Source organism: Podarcis melisellensis, assembly GCF_964234715.1.
Source record: "Podarcis melisellensis genome assembly, chromosome: 2".
Classification (NCBI taxonomy): Eukaryota; Metazoa; Chordata; class Lepidosauria; order Squamata; family Lacertidae; genus Podarcis; species Podarcis melisellensis.
The window spans coordinates 43,481,348-43,499,831 of record NC_138529.1 but is presented as its reverse complement, the minus strand read 5'-3'; the positions used below and the strand labels follow the sequence as shown (position 1 = coordinate 43,499,831).

The 18,484-nt window shown below is 46.0% G+C and overlaps 2 protein-coding genes across 2 annotated transcripts in view; one reads left to right on the top strand and one right to left on the bottom strand.

Annotated features, from left to right (window-relative positions):
* Window positions 1-18,484, bottom strand: part of PTTG1 (PTTG1 regulator of sister chromatid separation, securin) — a 290,197-nt gene that overhangs the window by 201,447 nt on the left and 70,266 nt on the right. The gene's annotated exons all lie outside the window — the stretch shown is intronic.
* The window catches only part of ATP10B (ATPase phospholipid transporting 10B (putative)), a 57,927-nt gene that overhangs the window by 13,163 nt on the left and 26,280 nt on the right, over window positions 1-18,484 (top strand). The window contains exons 3-6 of the mRNA XM_081899115.1: window positions 141-226; window positions 746-852; window positions 6,006-6,137; window positions 14,940-15,067. Coding sequence (XP_081755241.1) covers window positions 141-226; window positions 746-852; window positions 6,006-6,137; window positions 14,940-15,067 — 453 coding nt within the window. The remainder of the gene's footprint in view (window positions 1-140; window positions 227-745; window positions 853-6,005; window positions 6,138-14,939; window positions 15,068-18,484) is intronic.

Below are 18,484 nucleotides of genomic sequence, written 5' to 3'. Positions count from 1 at the left end.
TTGAGTGGCAGTTGTTTCTGATGTAAATTTAAATGCTTGATGTTCCTTTTTCACTACCCAGCTTGTTACTCTTTCAGAAATAGTGCACTGATTTGCTCCTGACATAACAGGAACTCACTGTGGGTTTTGTTTTGTTGCAGAATGCTGAATTTGAACCAGAACTTTTCCAAAGCACAATTGTTTGCGAAAAACCCAACAACCATCTCAATCGATTTAAAGGCTATGTGTAAGTTACTGCAGTGTTTATCCCTACATTCATAGATGTCTCAGACAAACTTCATTTGTACCTACCTACCTATAACCTGCACAGCTGGCACTGTTGCACAACAGAAAGCAGAAGGAACCTCCCAAAATTTTCATACACTGAGCATAAAGAGGTGCTCTGCAGAACCGCTCTTTGGTGACTATGATGTGGACCTTGGGCAGAGTATCTGTAATGTAGATACTCTGCCCTTGGGCTCTGGTTTGAAGCCACAGCATGGCTAACTTGAGGTCAGATGTTTGGGGATTCTGTTAACCTTGACCAGCATACCAATGGTCCAGGGATGATGGGAGCTGATGGGCCACAGGTTAGTCACCCCTGGTTTAGAAATGTGATATATATGTGTGAGAGACTGAAGTCCAGTACATTGTTACCTAGAAATAAGTCTTGTTGAACTCACCAGGGCTTATTTTTAAGTAGATATGTGTGGGATTGCACTGTAAGAGCCAAGATATAAATGGAAAATCCTTTTCTTCCTTGTAGGGAGCAGCCTGACCTCACACGAATTGGTTTTAACAATGAAAGTCTCCTTCTTCGTGGATGCACAGTGAGGAACACAGAGGTTACAATAGGAATTGTTGTCTATGCAGGTAATGTTTTTCCCCACATAGTTGCTGAGAGAGTGCTTTTAAGTCTATTCAGCCCAGAAATATGATTTGTTCCTTTGTCCCAACAGTCATCCGTGCAACCTGAAATTTGTTTTGCACTCTCAGAGTCTCGTCTAATCAAGGTAGCAATGCTAGATAAACCAGCTTAGGAGTAAGTCTCACTGCATTTCATGGAACTTACTTCTGAGTAGACATGTAGGAATGCGCTATAAGTATGCACCACCACCACAACAACTGTGTATACAAACTGTTATAAACTTCATATTTGAAGGATTTACCTTTTTTAATAGGTGGGGTTAATGATTTGATTTGAAATGCTGTGCAGTAGCATCATAGATTTAGCATTCCCAGTCCTCCCTTAGACCTATGTCTATATAGCATATTAGTGTTAACACTCATTTGTTTGCCATTGGGGTTTACCATTGTAAATGGTAGGGAGGTCAAGAGTGGCTTTGGCTAAACTTGTTGCTTTATGAAAGGTCAGTTTATGGGGATAAACTGTTTGGCTGCCATACCCGTGAGTATGTTTAGATACAGATTTGTACTATTTGTGCTATAATTATGTTTTGTATTTTCTTCTTACGCAAAGACACCCTGGGAACTTTTATAAAAGAGAGGGGAATTAAGTAAAAAAGTTATACAGTATTTGAGCAATACCTAACCAGGAATGGCCACAAACAGTCAGAAGGAAGACAAACATGGCTTGTCCCACTTGGTAATCCAGAATGGGTACCCAGAGAAGCTACTTACAAAGAGAACTGAATGCACTGTGAAGAAAGCGCTTTTATAATAGAGAGGAAGAACCTGGTTCCCTCCAGATGTTGATGGACAACAACTGGTCATTGACTGTACTGGCTGCAGCTGTTGAGTGAGAGTTGGAGTCAAACAACATCTGGAAGCCTACAGGTTGCCTTTCCCTTTTTTAGGGTTTCCAGGGCTCCAAGACTTTTCAATCTATTGCTCTGTCCTGTGCCCTCTTATCTGGAAGTTTTGCTGAAAACAATGCAACTTGCTCTGAGTAAACATTTTCATGACTGGGAATGTCAGCATGTTACCCAATTGCATGCGCTTGGACATCCATGAAAAAAGAAAGTTGCAGCTGTGGTTGTGATCCTGATCAAAACTGTCATTCCAAAAAGAGATCATTTTGAACTAACTTCCTTCCCCTGCTATGCCTGTTTCAATGACAGCTCCTGACTTTAGGACTGTGCCTTTAGGAATACTGGGGAGGACCTAAAGGCACATTTTAGGAATATTCATTCCTAATAAATCCCTCTGCAAAACTGTCTATTTGCATTGGAGACCTTTGATGCTGGGACTGTCACTTGATATCTTGTTCACACACAGCTCCACAGAGGCCATGCTCAGAGCAAGGGAAAGCAGGGAACTTGGAAATCACCATGAGGGGTACAGAATAAAGTCTAGTTTCCCTTTCATGTTTTGTGGTTAGAACTTCAAATACCCGTCCACTGAAACTGGAGCAATTTGATTCTAATTTAGTACACATTTTCTTTTTGGGCCTGCTGTTTTGTTGGTACTTCAGATTCACTTCAAGAAGAGCTAAGTAACATTAAAATTACTCACTGCTGGATCTGACATATTGGGCTTTCTTTATGTTCACACAGAAAGTGCACTAGCAGCTTCTCATTAAGTCAATTTGGTTGCTGTGAAATAGTCAAACATACTTAAAAATCAGTCGGCCATCTAATTAGATTCTAACACTTTTAAGTACTTTGTCTCTTCTAACCTCAAGTAGCTGTTCATTGTGAATACAGTGTATGTTTCTACAGTGTTCAGACACTGACACAGAATCCCTTTCTTTGCTGACTACAGTCATACTTCGGGTTACGGACGCTTCAGCTTGCGTTTTTTCAGGTTATGGGCTGCCAAAACCCGGAAGTACCAGAATGGGTTACTTCCAGGTTTCAGTGGTTGCGCATGCTCAAAAGCGCTAAATTGCGCTTTGCACATGTGCAGAAGTACCGAATCGCGACCCGCACATGCGCAGGCGCGCTGCTGCGGGTTGCGGACACTGCGGGTTATGAACGTGCATCCCGCACGGATCACGTTTGCAACCCGAGCGTCCACTGTATCAGGAAGTGACTCAAAAGGAAATATCCTACACTAATAATGGTAATAGTTATAGCAGGTTATAGTAATGGTAATGGTTGCACAAGCTTACCACTCCCCCAAACAGTATATTCAAGTAATACTTCCAGGAGATGGATTGGTTGTCAAATGTATTTCACTGAGTAACATGTTCAATGGAGCTCTATATGAACACCCACATAATATTGTAGTATTAGGAAACTGTGCTGACTTTAAAGTAAGGGATCTCTAGACTTTAGTGTAGAACTGGGTGGAACATAACAGTTGTCTTGCTGGATCAGATGCCACAGCAACCAGATGGGCCTCAGGAGCTCACAAGCAGAGCATGATGGAGACCAGCATCATCTGTGCCATGTTCCCTGCACCTGTTAAACAGATATTTACTGCTTCAAAGCACAGAGTTTCCTTTTAACTGTTATGGCTAATAGCAATTGATAGACTGATCCTATATGTGTCTAATCCCTTAGAGCTAGGTAAGGTGGTGAGCATCATAACATATTCTGGCAATGAATCGCATACGTTAATGATATAATGTGTGAGGAGGGACTTCGTTTTAATGCACAGAACCTCTGGGAACGGCAGTGGGGAGAAAGAGAATTCATTTCTGTTCATTATAAAGCGTTGCTGGGATAAAGCTCTGCTTTCCCCTGGTGGATTCTTCCTCAGCAAGGCATCTACCCTAGAAACAATATTAGCCTTAGGTTGTGTACAAACATATACATGCCCATCCCAGTGTTTTTTTCCTTTAGCTGTTCTACAGCAGCTTCTCCACACAGGTGGACATCTTACCCTTTTTTATTCTTAGAGAGCTGAATGTACATTTATTCAATCAACAGCCCAGCCCTATGCATGTTTACTTGAAGATTAGTCCTGCTGTTTTCTATGGGACTGCTTCCCTGGTAAGTGGGTTTAGGACTACTGCCTAAATAATACACTCTCCCATTTTACATGCATACATACAAGCTGAATCCATTTTTAAAACATTGAAAAGGGGCTTCAGGGAGGAGTGTGAGTTTCCTGACACTGGTTTCCTCTGGCTTTTCTTGTAAATGGCAGAACTGGTCAACGGTGTGTGCTTCAATGGTAGGAATGCCACTCAAACTATGTACAACCCAAATACACTTAGTGATGTTTTACCTAGGGCAGGCACTAGACTAAGATTCTTGTAAATTCACCAAACCCCTTTAATCCTTTTTTAAAGATTCGTATTTTGTTGGTTACTTTCAAAGTACTAATTTGTTCTAATAAGGAGGACAGTTTTAGTGGTAAGTGAATATATTGTTCCACGCCTCCCCAGCTGAGTAGCTGCACAAGATTCCAGGGGTTACAGCCATGCTGCTCAGGGTTAATGTTTCTTTTGGGAATGAGGCACAATAGAGGCTACAGTGTCATTTTGTTATATGGTTTATTTACACATATATGCAACCTGAGCCCGTGTGCCAGCTTATGCCATAGCAGCAACAATGAGCCCAGCGCCATCCTTTCTCTGGTGCCTATTTTGCACTGCAGGGCACAACCCAGCTAACACTTCCTATCTCTGCTTCCTGATTACACCATTCCCAACTCTAACCCCATAGCCTCTCAGTTTCCCTTTTCTATCTGGGAGGAGAGGGAAGTCTCACATTTGCATTCTCACACCTATTTCCTTTGATCCTGTGTTGTGCCAACACCTAATCCTTTGATGCCTGAACTTCCTAAGTGTATATGCCCACCAGGCAGTCCCCTCACAAAGAGGTGACTTTATTACCTGTCTGACAATTTATTATTGTCTGACTTTATTAACCATTGTTCCTTTGGCTAAGATTACAATGTCCGATACACAACACAGGAAGTGTGCTTAGGTTCATTAACTCTTCACATATGCTCATTCTCATGAGCCTGGTTATTACCAGTCCTAACATACCAGTTTTAATTAAATCATTAAACCCAAGCATTTAGCACCCACAGATCTATAGCAATATTGTTACAGCACCTAGACAAGGTTTCCTTTTATTAGGTAGATTGCTGCTTTATTGCCCAGAATAGCAAGCTAATGGGAGCCAATGGCAGTTAGCATTCCCTCACTTGCTGTGCCTGGATGCAATATGCACCAGAAATTTGGGGAGGGAACACAGAGACCCTAGCTACAAGGAGGGGATGCCATAACCAAGTATGAATGTAAAGACTGTTATAAGAAAAAAAACTGCTCCTTTATCCCTTATGGGTATCCAAGAGCCCATACAGAGTCCTTATGTAGGTTTCTATCAGTAGGAGAAAATAACAGAGGCCAACCAGAGAGTATTGAGAAGCAAAGCAGCTATATTTATTAAACTGTTGCAACAGGGTCCCCCACTCCCCCCACCTAGGGAGGAAGGAGAGGAACCCAGAACACTGGTGTGCAAGCTCTTATATAGACTTTTGAAACTGCCAACCCTATAGCTCAAGACCACCCCACAAAACATCATCCGTACATCACAGAAAGAGGTGGTCCCCAGCAGAAATTTGAGCGTGTTGCTTCTCTCCTGTCTGCCAGGATACCTGACAATGCCTTATGTGATTGCCTTTTCTGGGTAGCCTGGCCATTCCTTTGAAATGGTAAATACTTAGTTCATGAATCTCTTACTCATATTAATAGTATGCTCAGCTTAACAGATACTTGCCAGACTGTATTTACAGGGAGGCGTAAGCCCCTACAGTCCAAAGACAATTGGAAAGCTTTTCCCATTTCCTTCCTCCTTGCAGAGAAATATTTGAGGTCAATTTGGGAGAGTCAATATGGCTTCAGGATTGTTCTCCTGTACTATTTCAGACATGTGGTTTACATACTTATTATCATAAGTATATAAAAGGTGTTGCAAACACCTTTGTGTTTGCAAAGGTACATACATCATCTTTATTTTCAGATCATAAAGTCCTTTTTACAGATCATTTATATTTGATGTGAGACTTGATGTTGTATACATGAATTTATCTAAATCTAGCATTCAACCATTCTTAAGATAATAAAGCCATATGACAGTTTCTTCCTCTTCTTCTTTTTCTTGAAGGCCCTGAAACAAAAGCCATGTTAAACAACAGAGGTCCTCGTTATAAACGCAGCAAAATAGAACAACGTCTGAATATTGATATATTCTTTTGTGTGGGGCTGCTCTTCATCATGTGTCTCACTGGAGCACTAGGTATGGAGTAATGATGGAAACTTTTTTCCTGCATTTCACGAAGCCTTTGCAATAGGGATGTGCTTCACTGCTAAAATTAATAGCTTATTTTTGGTGGGCTTCCTAGATTGCTGCTGAGAGAACCAATTGCTTTCAATATGTAGCAGGGAAAAGGATTGCTTTGTAGCAATTTTACGATAATCCTGTCCTACTGCGACCACGATTTGCTGGGGTGTCAAACTCTAATGGAAACAAGACTATTGAGCCTTCCACAAATAAAAATTTGGCAGGGCATGTAAAGGTTCTTGTAATTGTATCCTGGATTCTAAGTGGCAATACACAAGTGAGTTGCAAAACACTGCACTATGCGTTGCAAGGTTTCATAGTGAGTTTCTTTTTCCCAGCATAGAGTGCCCTGGAGAAATCTGGCATGACATGGCAGTAAGCCAGTCAATTAACCAGACTAGTACTGAAGGACCCAGAAGTGAAGAATCCTCTTCAGCTGAACAACAGCACAGATTTAATTATTATATTTTACTGTTGGTACTTCAGCTCAAAATGAGTTTCTTGACTTAACTGACATTGCAACTTGATCGGTTTTCCGGGTGGATGGTGGATGTTCATCAGAAAAAGGAAAGGGGTTCAGGCCAGGTGGGATGAAAACGCAGGTGACTTACAGCACAATCCTTTACAAGCCTATTCAGAAACAGGGACAGCTTGAGATATGCTGGAGCCCTAAGCTACGTTAAATTTAAGAGGCCCCATAGCATTACCAAAAGATATGTATTATTCTAACAGAAAGGGATATATATATATATATATATATATATATATATATATATATATTTGCAAATATCCTGGTACCTAGTCAAGGATGCAACTAAAAATTGACACACTAGCAAAAACACTGATCTTGCAATAGGCTTGGTTTTTTAACCAATTGTATGAAACGTGAAATAAAGTGACTCTTTCTATTTAGAGGCCCTTCATAAGATGAAGGCCCTAAACTGTAACTTTGTTAGCTAGCATATAAATAAATCCAGGCATGCTCAGAAGTACAACGCATTGCATTCAATGAGGCTCACTCCCAGTTAAACGGGCATTGGATTGCACCTTTGCTTGTCAAAGATATTAACATGAATTAGCATTGCTGTATGAAGCTTCATCCCACCAGAAGTTCACCAGAACTACTTGCTCAGCTTTGCTCAGCTTTTCAGACGTACCTTTTGGTTACCAGAGAACAAGAGCAGCTTTGCCTTCTTTTTTCACTTTTTAAAAATCAAAATGTTGATAATGTTTAATTTTGGGGGTTTTAATATGGCATTTTAATACAAAGATATTTACTATATTTTGACCTGTTATGAGGACTTTGGTCAAAAAGCAAGCTGTAGGTCTATAAAAAAGTAAACATATGTGTCACGGCCACCCAGGACTGGTCCCAGCTCACAAGAGACCTCACTCCGTTGCAGCTTATTTACAGGAAAAGTTTATTGAAGATTTCTGCTTCTCATACAGTTCAGCATTGTGGCCGTACGTCTGCCACGTTAGACCGCTGAAGTCCCCTCTGACTCCTCCCCTCTTCCGCACCAACTTAATAGCCTGGCTCTAGACCACCTCTTCCTCTCCTTTCTTTTCCGCAGGGTCTTCCTGCCCCCCTGGGTTCCCTCTCTCCGTGACTCGCCTGAGGCTGAATCCTCTGCCGCCTCTTCCCCCCTCTTTCTGGCTTTAGGGCCGGGCTCCTCCCCTGAGCTCTCTCCACTTCCGCGCGCCTCTACGTTTGAACTTGGCGCGCGTACGTTGCTGCTGACCTTTCTTTCGACCGCTACACCACCCCCTGCTCTGCTCTCCACCCTTTCCGGCTGAACACCCTGCTCCAACCCCCTCTCTCTGTTCTCTCCTAATCCTGCTCCCTCCGAGAGGCTGACGACTCCACCCCCTTTACTCCGTTCCGGCTGAGACGTCTCTTGCTTCCTCTGTCTTCCACTGGGCTCCTCTCCGCTTCTCCCTTCTCCTCCCCTTTGCTTGATTAAGGTAACCCCCTTTTGAGAATCCTCTGACTCGCTGCTCAGACTCGTGGATTCCCTCAGAATTCCGTCATCTTCTTCCTCATCCTTCTGCCCCTCCTCCCACTCGCTCTCCGTCTCCTCTGTCATCTCCTCCTCTCTCCCAGAAACCCTGACATCCATCCCCCCCTCGAAGCCCCCCCTTCCCCCCTCCCGCTCGCCGGGGACCGGTTGTGGAAACTGCGGCTCTTCGGGGGTAGGCTCAGGATACAGGTCGTCTACGTCAATGTTCTCTGCTGGCAGTTCTGTGTACGCGTATTCGAAGTCGGGTTCTTCCCCCAAATGCTTCTCAGTCTCTGCTTCCATCGCTACTTCCTCCGGTGCTGCCCGCCAAGGACCTATCAGCCACCTCTTACGCCATTCCTCCTCTGGCTGCTCCTCCCACCAATAAGGGGTTTCCGTGTCCACCCCCGAGCACGATCCCCTGGGCGGGCTTGATTCTGGTGTTCTTTCCTCGGGGGAAGAGAAACCCCTGAACGTGCTATCTGACAATGTGGGTGTGAAAAGCCAGTCATCAAAGTACTCAGCTGGCATGGGTCTATGTGGGAAAAGTGCATGGAACTCTTCTTTCAAAAGGGGTTCGTCTAACTCGTAGCCTGGCACCCAACTATTAGCAGCGGCTGGTGTGCCCTCCCTGGCGAGAAAGTATTCAACTCCCTCCTCCCCCCATCTCGAGTCCAGTATCTCTGTGACCTCGTTAAGAGGTCCTGGCCTTGGCGATTCCCCCCTCTCAGGCGCCCTCCTACGTGGCTCTGGGGGTGCTCCTGACTCTTGAAACCTGTGTGGGGTTTTGTAGGGAGTGAGCACCGACCTATGAAAGACCGGGTGCACCCTGGAACCTTCCGGAAGGGCTAGACGAAAAGCCACCGGATTGATCTTAGCCTCAACTAGATATGGCCCTAGCTGCCTGTGTCCTAACTTCTTCTTGGCCAATGACCTGGCCGGCATCGCGTGGGCTGCTAACCACACCCAGTCCCCAACCTGGATGTCCTCTCCCGCCCTCCTGTGCTTATCGGCCTGCACCTTATACGCCTGTTTTGCCAGCTCCAAATGTCTCCGCAGCTCCTCGTGCACCTCTTGCAACTCCGCTGCAAACTGGTCGGCATCTTGAGGCCCCCCCCCTCCTGGTGCCGCAAATCTCGGGAAGGTTCTGGGATGACGGCCATTGTTCGCGAAGAAAGGCGTCACCCCGGTGGATGCGTGTTTCGTGTTGTTGTAGGCGAATTCAGCCATCGGCAGATAGTCCACCCACGCCGCAGGTCGCTGGTTGGCGTAGCACCGCAGGTACTGCTGCATGATCGCGTTGACCCTCTCCGCTTGACCGTTGGTTTGTGGATGTCTCGCCGATGTCAGGTTGATTTTGACGTGCAAGATGCCCAGAAGCTTTCGCCAGAAAGTGGAAACAAACTGGCGCCCCCTGTCGGACAAGACGGACTGCGGAAGTCCATGCACTCTGAAGACGTGATCGATGAAGAGCTTTGCGGTCTGTTCTGCCGTCGCCACCTTGGCACAAGGGATGAAATGCGCCATCTTGGTGAACAAGTCCACCACCACTAACACCGCCGTCTTACCTCTGGAGCTGGGCAGGTCCGTAACAAAGTCCAACGCTACCCTCTCCCACGGTTGCTGCGGTGTCTCCAGCGGTTCTAGCAATCCCGCCTGCTTCTGGTGCACTGGTTTGGACCTCTGGCAGATATCACACCTGGCGACGTAGTCCGCCACCTCTCCTCTCATCTGGGGCCACCAAAAGTCTCTAGCCACCAACTCCATCGTCTTCTCTTTGCCGAAATGGCCTGCACTAGGGGCGTCATGCAATTGTTGCAGAACCTTGGCTCGAAGATCGTCGGTGGGCACGTAAAGGGCACCCTTACGAGTCAAAAGTCCATCTTGCAATTGGAACTCATCGTTGTCTCGCGACCCTCCGCGTAGCTCCTCCATCTTGGACTGTGCAAACTGATCCCTTTGCAACGCGCGTCGCACCGCGTCCAGGTCGACTGCGATGGTAGCGCACGTCCACGCCTGCGGTGCGAAAATGTGCTTTGCTGCGATTGGAGCTGCTTCCTCCAAGTATTGCGGCTTTCGGGACAGCGCGTCTGCAATAACATTGGAGTCTCCTGGGATGTATTCTATTTTGAAGTCGAAATCCGCAAAGAACTCCGCCCAGCGCATGTGTCGCTGGGTCTGCAACTTAGCCGTCCGCCAATACTCTAAGTTCTTGTGATCCGTGCGGACTTGCACCGTGTGCTTGGCTCCTATTAAGAAGTGTCGCCACGCTTCGAAAGCTGCATGAATGGCCAACAACTCCCTGTCCCATATGGTATAATTGCGCTCCGTCTTGCTGAGCTTCCGGGAGTAGAACGCACCCGGTCTCCAGTTGCCTTGTGAATCCTCTTGCAAAAGAACGGCCCCAACCGCTCTGTCTGACGCATCGGTCTCTACCCGCATGGGTCTGCCGGGATTCACGTGGAGCAGCTGCTCTTCGGAGGCGAAAAGACCTTTAAGCGTCCGGAAGGACCGCTCCGCTTGTTCGGTCCAGACGAACTTCTTCTTCTTGGAACTGAGGGTGTCAGTGATCGCCGCCGTCGCGTTCGCAAAACCTTTAATAAACTTGCGGTAAAAATTGGCAAAGCCGATGAACCTCTGGACCTCTTTCCGATTTCGAGGGCTTTTCCAGTCCAACAGCGCTTGAACCTTAGCCCTGTCCATGGCCAGTCCCTCGTCGGACAACTTGTAGCCAAGGAAATCAACCTCTCTGACATCAAACTGGCACTTTTCCAACTTGGCGTACAGCCTGTGTTCCTTCAGCCTCTGCAGGACCTCCCTCACGTCCTTATCGTGATCCTCCGGCGATTCCGAGAAAATCAGGATATCGTCGAGAAAGCAGACACACTTCTTGTAGAGGAGACCTGCTAGCACGTGGTGCATAAATGCTTGAAAAACGTGGCTGCCATTTTGGAGGCCGAAAGGCATGACTCTGTATTCGTATGTGCCCAGAGGGGTGAACATGGCGGTCTTCCACTCATCCCCTTTCCGGATGCGGATGAGATTGTAAGCTCCACGTAGGTCCAGCTTGGTGAAAATCTTGCCCCTCCTGACGGTCGCTAAAAGGTCGTCAATCTTGGGCATGGGGAAAGCTTTGGGCTTAGTCAAGCTGTTGATGAACCTGTAATCCACTATAAGCCTTTTTTGGGGCGTGTCCTTCTTCTTCACAAAGAAAACAGGGCTGCCTCCCGCTGCTTTAGATTCCTGGATGAAACCTCGCTTGAGGTTATGGTCTATGAACTCCCGAAGCTCTTGCATTTCGTCCTCCGACATGGAGTACAGCTTGGCAGCAGGCAATTGCGCCCCTGGCACTAAATCAATCGCGCAGTCGTAAGGTCTATGAGGCGGCAACTTGTCAGCTTCCTTCTCACAGAAAACCTCCAAGAATTCCTGGTACTTGTGAGGCACTGTTTGCACCATACCCAGATGCAATGGCTGCTCAGCTTCTCCTCCCTGATCGGTCTGAAAGCAATGCTGAGCACAATACGATGAACAAAAGTTGATCTGCCTCTGGTACCACGCAACCGCGGGACTGTGCCTCTCCAGCCAACTCATGCCTAACACGATGGGTGTGTCCGATAAGTGGGTGACATTGAAACTAATAAGCTCTCGATGGTTGCCAATCTGCATCATCATGGGAGGGGTTTGCTGCACCACTTGCCCCCCCAGCAACTTCCTGCCGTCCACCGTGACCACGTTCAGAGGCGTCGTTGCAGGCAGGAGCGCCATGTTGTGCTGCTTAACGAACTGCAGTCCCATGAAGTCGGCGTTGCTTCCCGAATCGATCGTTATTGGAACCTCGAGGAGTCTCCCATCAGGCAACTGGAGTGTTGCTGTGAGCAGAACTGCCGGTTTGGGAGGCAAAGGGTCCACGCTCTGCAGTGATGCTGGGGGCTTGTCTACAGATCCGCCTGGCTGAGCCCCAGTAGCTCTGCTTCCAGCCAGGCACTGTCGTTTCCCAGAAGCTGCTCCCCTGGTTGCACCTCTGCTGTTACAGTTGCCAGCGCTGCAGTGTGCTTCTGGAGCCTCTGGGGGCACTCTTTCGCCATGTGGTGCGCACTGTCACAGATGTAACACTTCCTGGTTCCTCTAGGAGGCTTCGCTTTGGCTGCACCAGGGACAGGGCTCTGGGATGGCTTCTGAGCCCTAGCACCACCAATTTCCATTGGCTCCTCTCTGTCCTTCCCCATTGGCGAGGGGTGCGCACGGCTGAAGTCCCTGTGCACAAAAGGGAGAGTCCTTGCTTGCGCACGCGCTTGGGGCCCGTCCTCCTCGTGCCACGGACGCGCCTCATGTCGAATTCCAAGAGCTAAAGCCCGTTGCACCACGTCTTCTAGGGTCTGGGGTCTGTCCCCCCTAGCGATCTCATCCTTGATGGGGGGGCTCAAGCCCTCCCAAAAAAGATCTCTGACCGGTTTACTGTCCTTTGGCCAATCTAAGGCGGTGAGCAATGCAAAAAATTTAGAGTGGTATTGGCGCACAGTCGCTTTCCCCTGCCTCAGCCCGTGCATTTGACGGCGCGCAATGTCCACATCCACAGAGGATTGAAAACAAGAATCCATCGCTTTGATGAACGCAGTTGAATCGCGACGGGCCGGTCCATCTTCGCGCCACAAATTGCGTAGCCAAGCCCTGGCCTCCCCATGCAGGTGCGAAACAATGAACCCCACTCTCTCCTCCTCATCTTTAAAATCGTGACGGAGTAAGTGCAGTGCATATACAACGTCCGCTCTGAAATTGGGATAGTCTTGCAAGTTGCCATTAAAATGCGGAACTAGGGCACCCCCCCTTCGTCCAAGCGCAATGCCCTCCGCTCTGGATCCTGGGGCCCCCGCCTTGTCCGCGCGCTCCCACCTTGCCTGCAAATCCTGGCACGTCTTCTCCAAGTCGTCATTCTTCTTCTGCGAAGCAATGACTGCCGATGTGAGAGCGGTAACCTGATTCCGCAATGCAACCAGCTGCTCCTCAGCGCTCATGGCTGCTCCCGTTCGTGAGCTTCGCAAAAAAAAATTTTTTGCTTTCAGAGAGGGGACTTACTGTCACGGCCACCCAGGACTGGTCCCAGCTCACAAGAGACCTCACTCCGTTGCAGCTTATTTACAGGAAAAGTTTATTGAAGATTTCTGCTTCTCATACAGTTCAGCATTGTGGCCGTACGTCTGCCACGTTAGACCGCTGAAGTCCCCTCTGACTCCTCCCCTCTTCCGCACCAACTTAATAGCCTGGCTCTAGACCACCTCTTCCTCTCCTTTCTTTTCCGCAGGGTCTTCCTGCCCCCCTGGGTTCCCTCTCTCCGTGACTCGCCTGAGGCTGAATCCTCTGCCGCCTCTTCCCCCCTCTTTCTGGCTTTAGGGCCGGGCTCCTCCCCTGAGCTCTCTCCACTTCCGCGCGCCTCTACGTTTGAACTTGGCGCGCGTACGTTGCTGCTGACCTTTCTTTCGACCGCTACACCACCCCCTGCTCTGCTCTCCACCCTTTCCGGCTGAACACCCTGCTCCAACCCCCTCTCTCTGTTCTCTCCTAATCCTGCTCCCTCCGAGAGGCTGACGACTCCACCCCCTTTACTCCGTTCCGGCTGAGACGTCTCTTGCTTCCTCTGTCTTCCACTGGGCTCCTCTCCGCTTCTCCCTTCTCCTCCCCTTTGCTTGATTAAGGTAACCCCCTTTTGAGAATCCTCTGACTCGCTGCTCAGACTCGTGGATTCCCTCAGAATTCCGTCATCTTCTTCCTCATCCTTCTGCCCCTCCTCCCACTCGCTCTCCGTCTCCTCTGTCATCTCCTCCTCTCTCCCAGAAACCCTGACAATATGAATCACCTATTAATTTCAGGCAAAATCCAGTTTCCCAACATTTATTTTCTGAATATTTTAAAATCAGAAAGAATACCTTGTTCGATGCTGGAATTGGAAGGGACCTTAAAGGCTGACTAGTCCAGTCCCCTGCTCCATGCAGGAAATACACTGCTACATCATCCCTGATAGTTTGTCTGACAGCACTCATAATAATAATAATAATTTATTATTTATACCCCACCCATCTGGCTGGGTTTCCCCAGTAAAAATGTCAAAGTTCCCTAGAGTGTAAATCCTCGTTTGAGCCATGAAATAAAGATAGTATGAACGATTCTAGGAAGTGAACAATAGTTTCTATAATTATTGCAGAAAGTTACTTAGGGCAGAACATTCCCACCATAAGTGGAAGTAAGTGCCTTTTGTAGCACAAGTTCTCCAACAGTTGGGACTGTAGGTTGATAGGTTGTGTGGCTGTTCTATACCATCTATGTATTGTCTTAAGAGAAGTCTCACTAACTGGTACAGAGACAGATTTAAATTATTTCTGAGACCATAACCCAGACCACACAGAATCCACTATGATTATCCATAAGTCTTCCTCCCAGTTACTTTTCAAACCTGACAGAGACCCCAACTGTGTATTTAGAAGAATTGCAAATAGCCCAAGATAGTATCTAGAGGATGATCTACAAAGCAATGCAAATCTCCACACACGCAAAGCAACCCAGCCACACCCACATTAAACTACTGTACTGCCGATTTAAATGGTCCAGCTTCTTATATGCATTCTTATTTTACTTCTGTGTGATTGCTGCTAAAGTTTGTGTTCCTACTTAACAGGTAGTATGTGAATTGAGTGATCTCCCTTGTTCCCAGTGTGCACTTTTCCAGGCTTTTTCTTCTAAAGTAGTTTGTATTTTTATGCAGGTCATGGCATTTGGAACGGGCACTTCTTAGAATACCCCTTGTTTGTCATTCCCGATATAAATGGCAGCTATCTCGCTCCAGCTCTTGCGGGTTTCTACATGTTCCTGACAATGATAATCCTCTTACAGGTGGGGAAATATTTATTGCTAATGAGGAAATAGGTTTAAGACTGAGGATTAAGTCTGATTGAAATTGGGCTGGGGGCAAAGGTGCTTGCTTCCAAGTAACTGATAAGCTTATGCTGTAAACTGTGTAAATTGAGCAATGATAGTGGCTATGAGTCTGAGTGTTATCTGTGAGTCAAAGTTCTCAGATGGGCGGGGTATAAATAATAAATTAATAAAAAATATTATATTTCTTCATCTCAGCCATGAATTCAACAGCCTCGGACAAACCTGTCCCTCTCTTTCTCTTTCTCTTTCTCTCTCTGTCTCTCACTCCCAGCCCCGCCCTCCCATCTTGGGGAGAGGGGAGTGAAATACCAGGGGGTCAGTAAACTTTTTCAGCAGGGAGCCGGTCCACTGTCCTTCAGACCTTGTGGGGGGCCGGACTATATTTAAAACAAATAATAACCCAGAGATGCATTTTAAATAAAAGCACACATTCTAGTCATGTAAAAACACCAGGCAGGCCCCACAAATAACCCAGAGATGCATATTAAATAAAAGGACACATTCTACTCATGTAAAAACATGCTGATTCCTAGACAGTTCGCAGGCCAGATTTAGAAGGCGATTGGGCCGGATCCAGCCCCCAGGCCTTAATTTGCCTACCCATGTACCTACCCATCTCACTGTAAGCATCACTGAAGTAATCAGCTTTGAAGCACTTTGAGCATGCAAAAAGTACAATATAAATTCTCTGTTACTTTTCTAGCAGAGCAGACAGAACATTATTAGGGACTGAGAGGAATGTTTCGATGTTAGCATTAATCCTCTCAGCCGCATCCTGTGATATTACTGCAGGACTTTAGAACATTGCTGTAGACTATTTGGCTTCTCCTTGTTTATAGGAAATATTCTTCCTGTCTCCCTTTATATACTAGAAACCTAATATATAAAATAAATGACCCAACCAGACATTGCTTTGGGAGCCCCATGATCAGATATCCTGTGTTGCTACTTTTTCAAAAGGCTGAAGAAGTGTGCGCAGGTGGGGAGAATCAGATCACAGCTGCCCCACCAAAAGAGGAAGGTGTTGTTTTTACCTTTTCTACTGTAGCCTTTTCTCCGTTCAGATCACACCATCACTGAGCTGCTGTTTGCTTTGTGGAGCAAAACATGCAGGTTTATGTGGGTAATGTTGTAAACAAAATCTGCCCTTTTTCTCTTATGAGGTATCCAAGAGCCCATATAGAGTCCTTACATGGGTTCCCTATTGGTAGGAGAAAATAACAGAGGCCAACCAGAGAATATTGAGAAGCAAAGAAGCTAGTAAGCCTGAACTTTATTGATCTGCTGCAACAGGGTGCTCCCCTCACACACAGGAAAGGAGGAGGACCCAGAACCAAGGTGTGCCTGCCCTTATATAGATACTTAAAATTCCCTGCCCTGGAGCTCAAGAGCACTCCTCCATACATCATACATACATCACAGAAGGGGTGTAACCCAAGACCACCCCCCACAAACATCATACCTACATCACAGAAAAGGTGGTCTACAACAGAAATTTGAATGTTGTTGCTTTTCCTGTCTGCCAGGTTTTCTGATAATGCCTTATCTGATTGCCTTTCCTGGTAGTCTGCCCATTCCTTTGAAACGGTGATTACTAAATTCCTGTAACGAGGAAGGTTTTTTTCACCTCCTCCCTCCTTGCAGAGAAACATTTGGTCAGCTTGGGAGTCAAAATGGTTTCAGGTCTACCTGTGCTGCTTCAGACATGTGGTTTATATATGTTTGCTTGGTATATTTATGAACATTTTTTATATATCTAAGAACTTAAAATTATTATTACAGTAGCAGTAGCTTCTGCCCTTTGGAGAAGATACAGCTCCAGGGACCAAATCTGGACTGGAGAGAAAGCATAAAAGGAAAGGCCAGATGTCCCATTTACACTAGGACTTATCAGGTCACTCACCACAGCTCCTCTCAGCCCATTTAAAGCTTTTAGATAAATACAACACTGATCCTAAAGGTTGGAGGATTTTCCATAGTGGCATTTGATATCGTTCTGGGGCAGAAACCAGAAAGAGGAAATGTAGGGTTGCCATATTCCCCAAATGAAAATCAGGAAATATTCTTTTTTTAAAAAATAGCCCTACTTGCCATATGTCCAGGTTTTCCCAGACATTTTGTTGATTTAGTGAAAATCTGCCTGGATCCCATTTTGACATCCCGATTTCCAGGATGGCAGCCCTAAAGGTTAGGGTTAGGGTGCTCACACACTAATGTAGAGGAGCCATTTAATCCATTATGCTAATAGTCATCTTTTGGTTTTCAGTAGCAAGTTAACTCACCTCAGCTGTTAAAGGTGCAGTAGCCTTGTCCTCCATTTTATCTTTTCAACTAACTGATACTTCAACCAACAAAGTTCAACAAAACCGGCTAACGAAAAGAATAAATAATTCTCATGACACTAAATAATAACACTAAATATCAGTATAGGTGTAGGGATAAAAAGATAAATTGGGATTGAGATGTGTCCATATATTGTTATTTGAGGCCCATGTGAGAGATAAGAAAAAGACATTTATTTTCCATTTTATTGTAGTAGCTGATGGAATATAAATAAATAAATAAATACGGTTATGAATGACAAACAACCTTCTGAGCTGTTTGTAGAACTCCAAAGGGAAGCTAAATTTTACATTAGAAATGTAACTGAGCCCATTCAGCAAGGGTGGGGAGGGAGAGATGACATATTTTGTTTTTCATAACAAATACGAGCAATGTAAGCTTGTCCTTACAGACTGTGTTTAAGATGAATATTAGCTTTCCAGAAGATACCTCTGGGAGTTTGACCTCATATACAGTTAATATGTCTGTGTATTATTACCACATGAATACTGCATGTCTATTTCCTAGATTTATAGGTCACCCCATGGCAAAAAGCTCTCCAAATTAGGAAGATGTAAAGGCTGTAGCAAAATTTGAAACATCTAGAAAAACAAACATGTACTTTCCTGGTGTCCAAGGGCATGAAAGTAGGCACCAAATAGGTTTTTCCAGAGGAGAGCATTCTACCACTAGGTTGCCACTCCTGAAAAGCCTCTTTCAATCATTACCAGGTGCCACACCTCACATGTTCCTCTGACAAGTCAATGGGTTTATTGTTCTAGTTGACGGTCATGACACATTCCTCTCATGACAATATCTGGGTACATGTCGAAAGAGGCAATCCTTCAGATGTTGTGTGCCCAAACTGTGAAGGGTTCTGAAGGCCAAAGTCAGGCTTTTGGATTGGGCCTGGAATCAGACTGAGGGCTAATCCACACTTCTGCTTATCCCATACCTAGAAAGAACTAGTCTGAGCAGTTGTCTCCTTGTCCCACTCCTTTCCAAGGAAAAGCCAACTCCTTGTCCCACTCCTTTCCAAGGAAAAGCCAA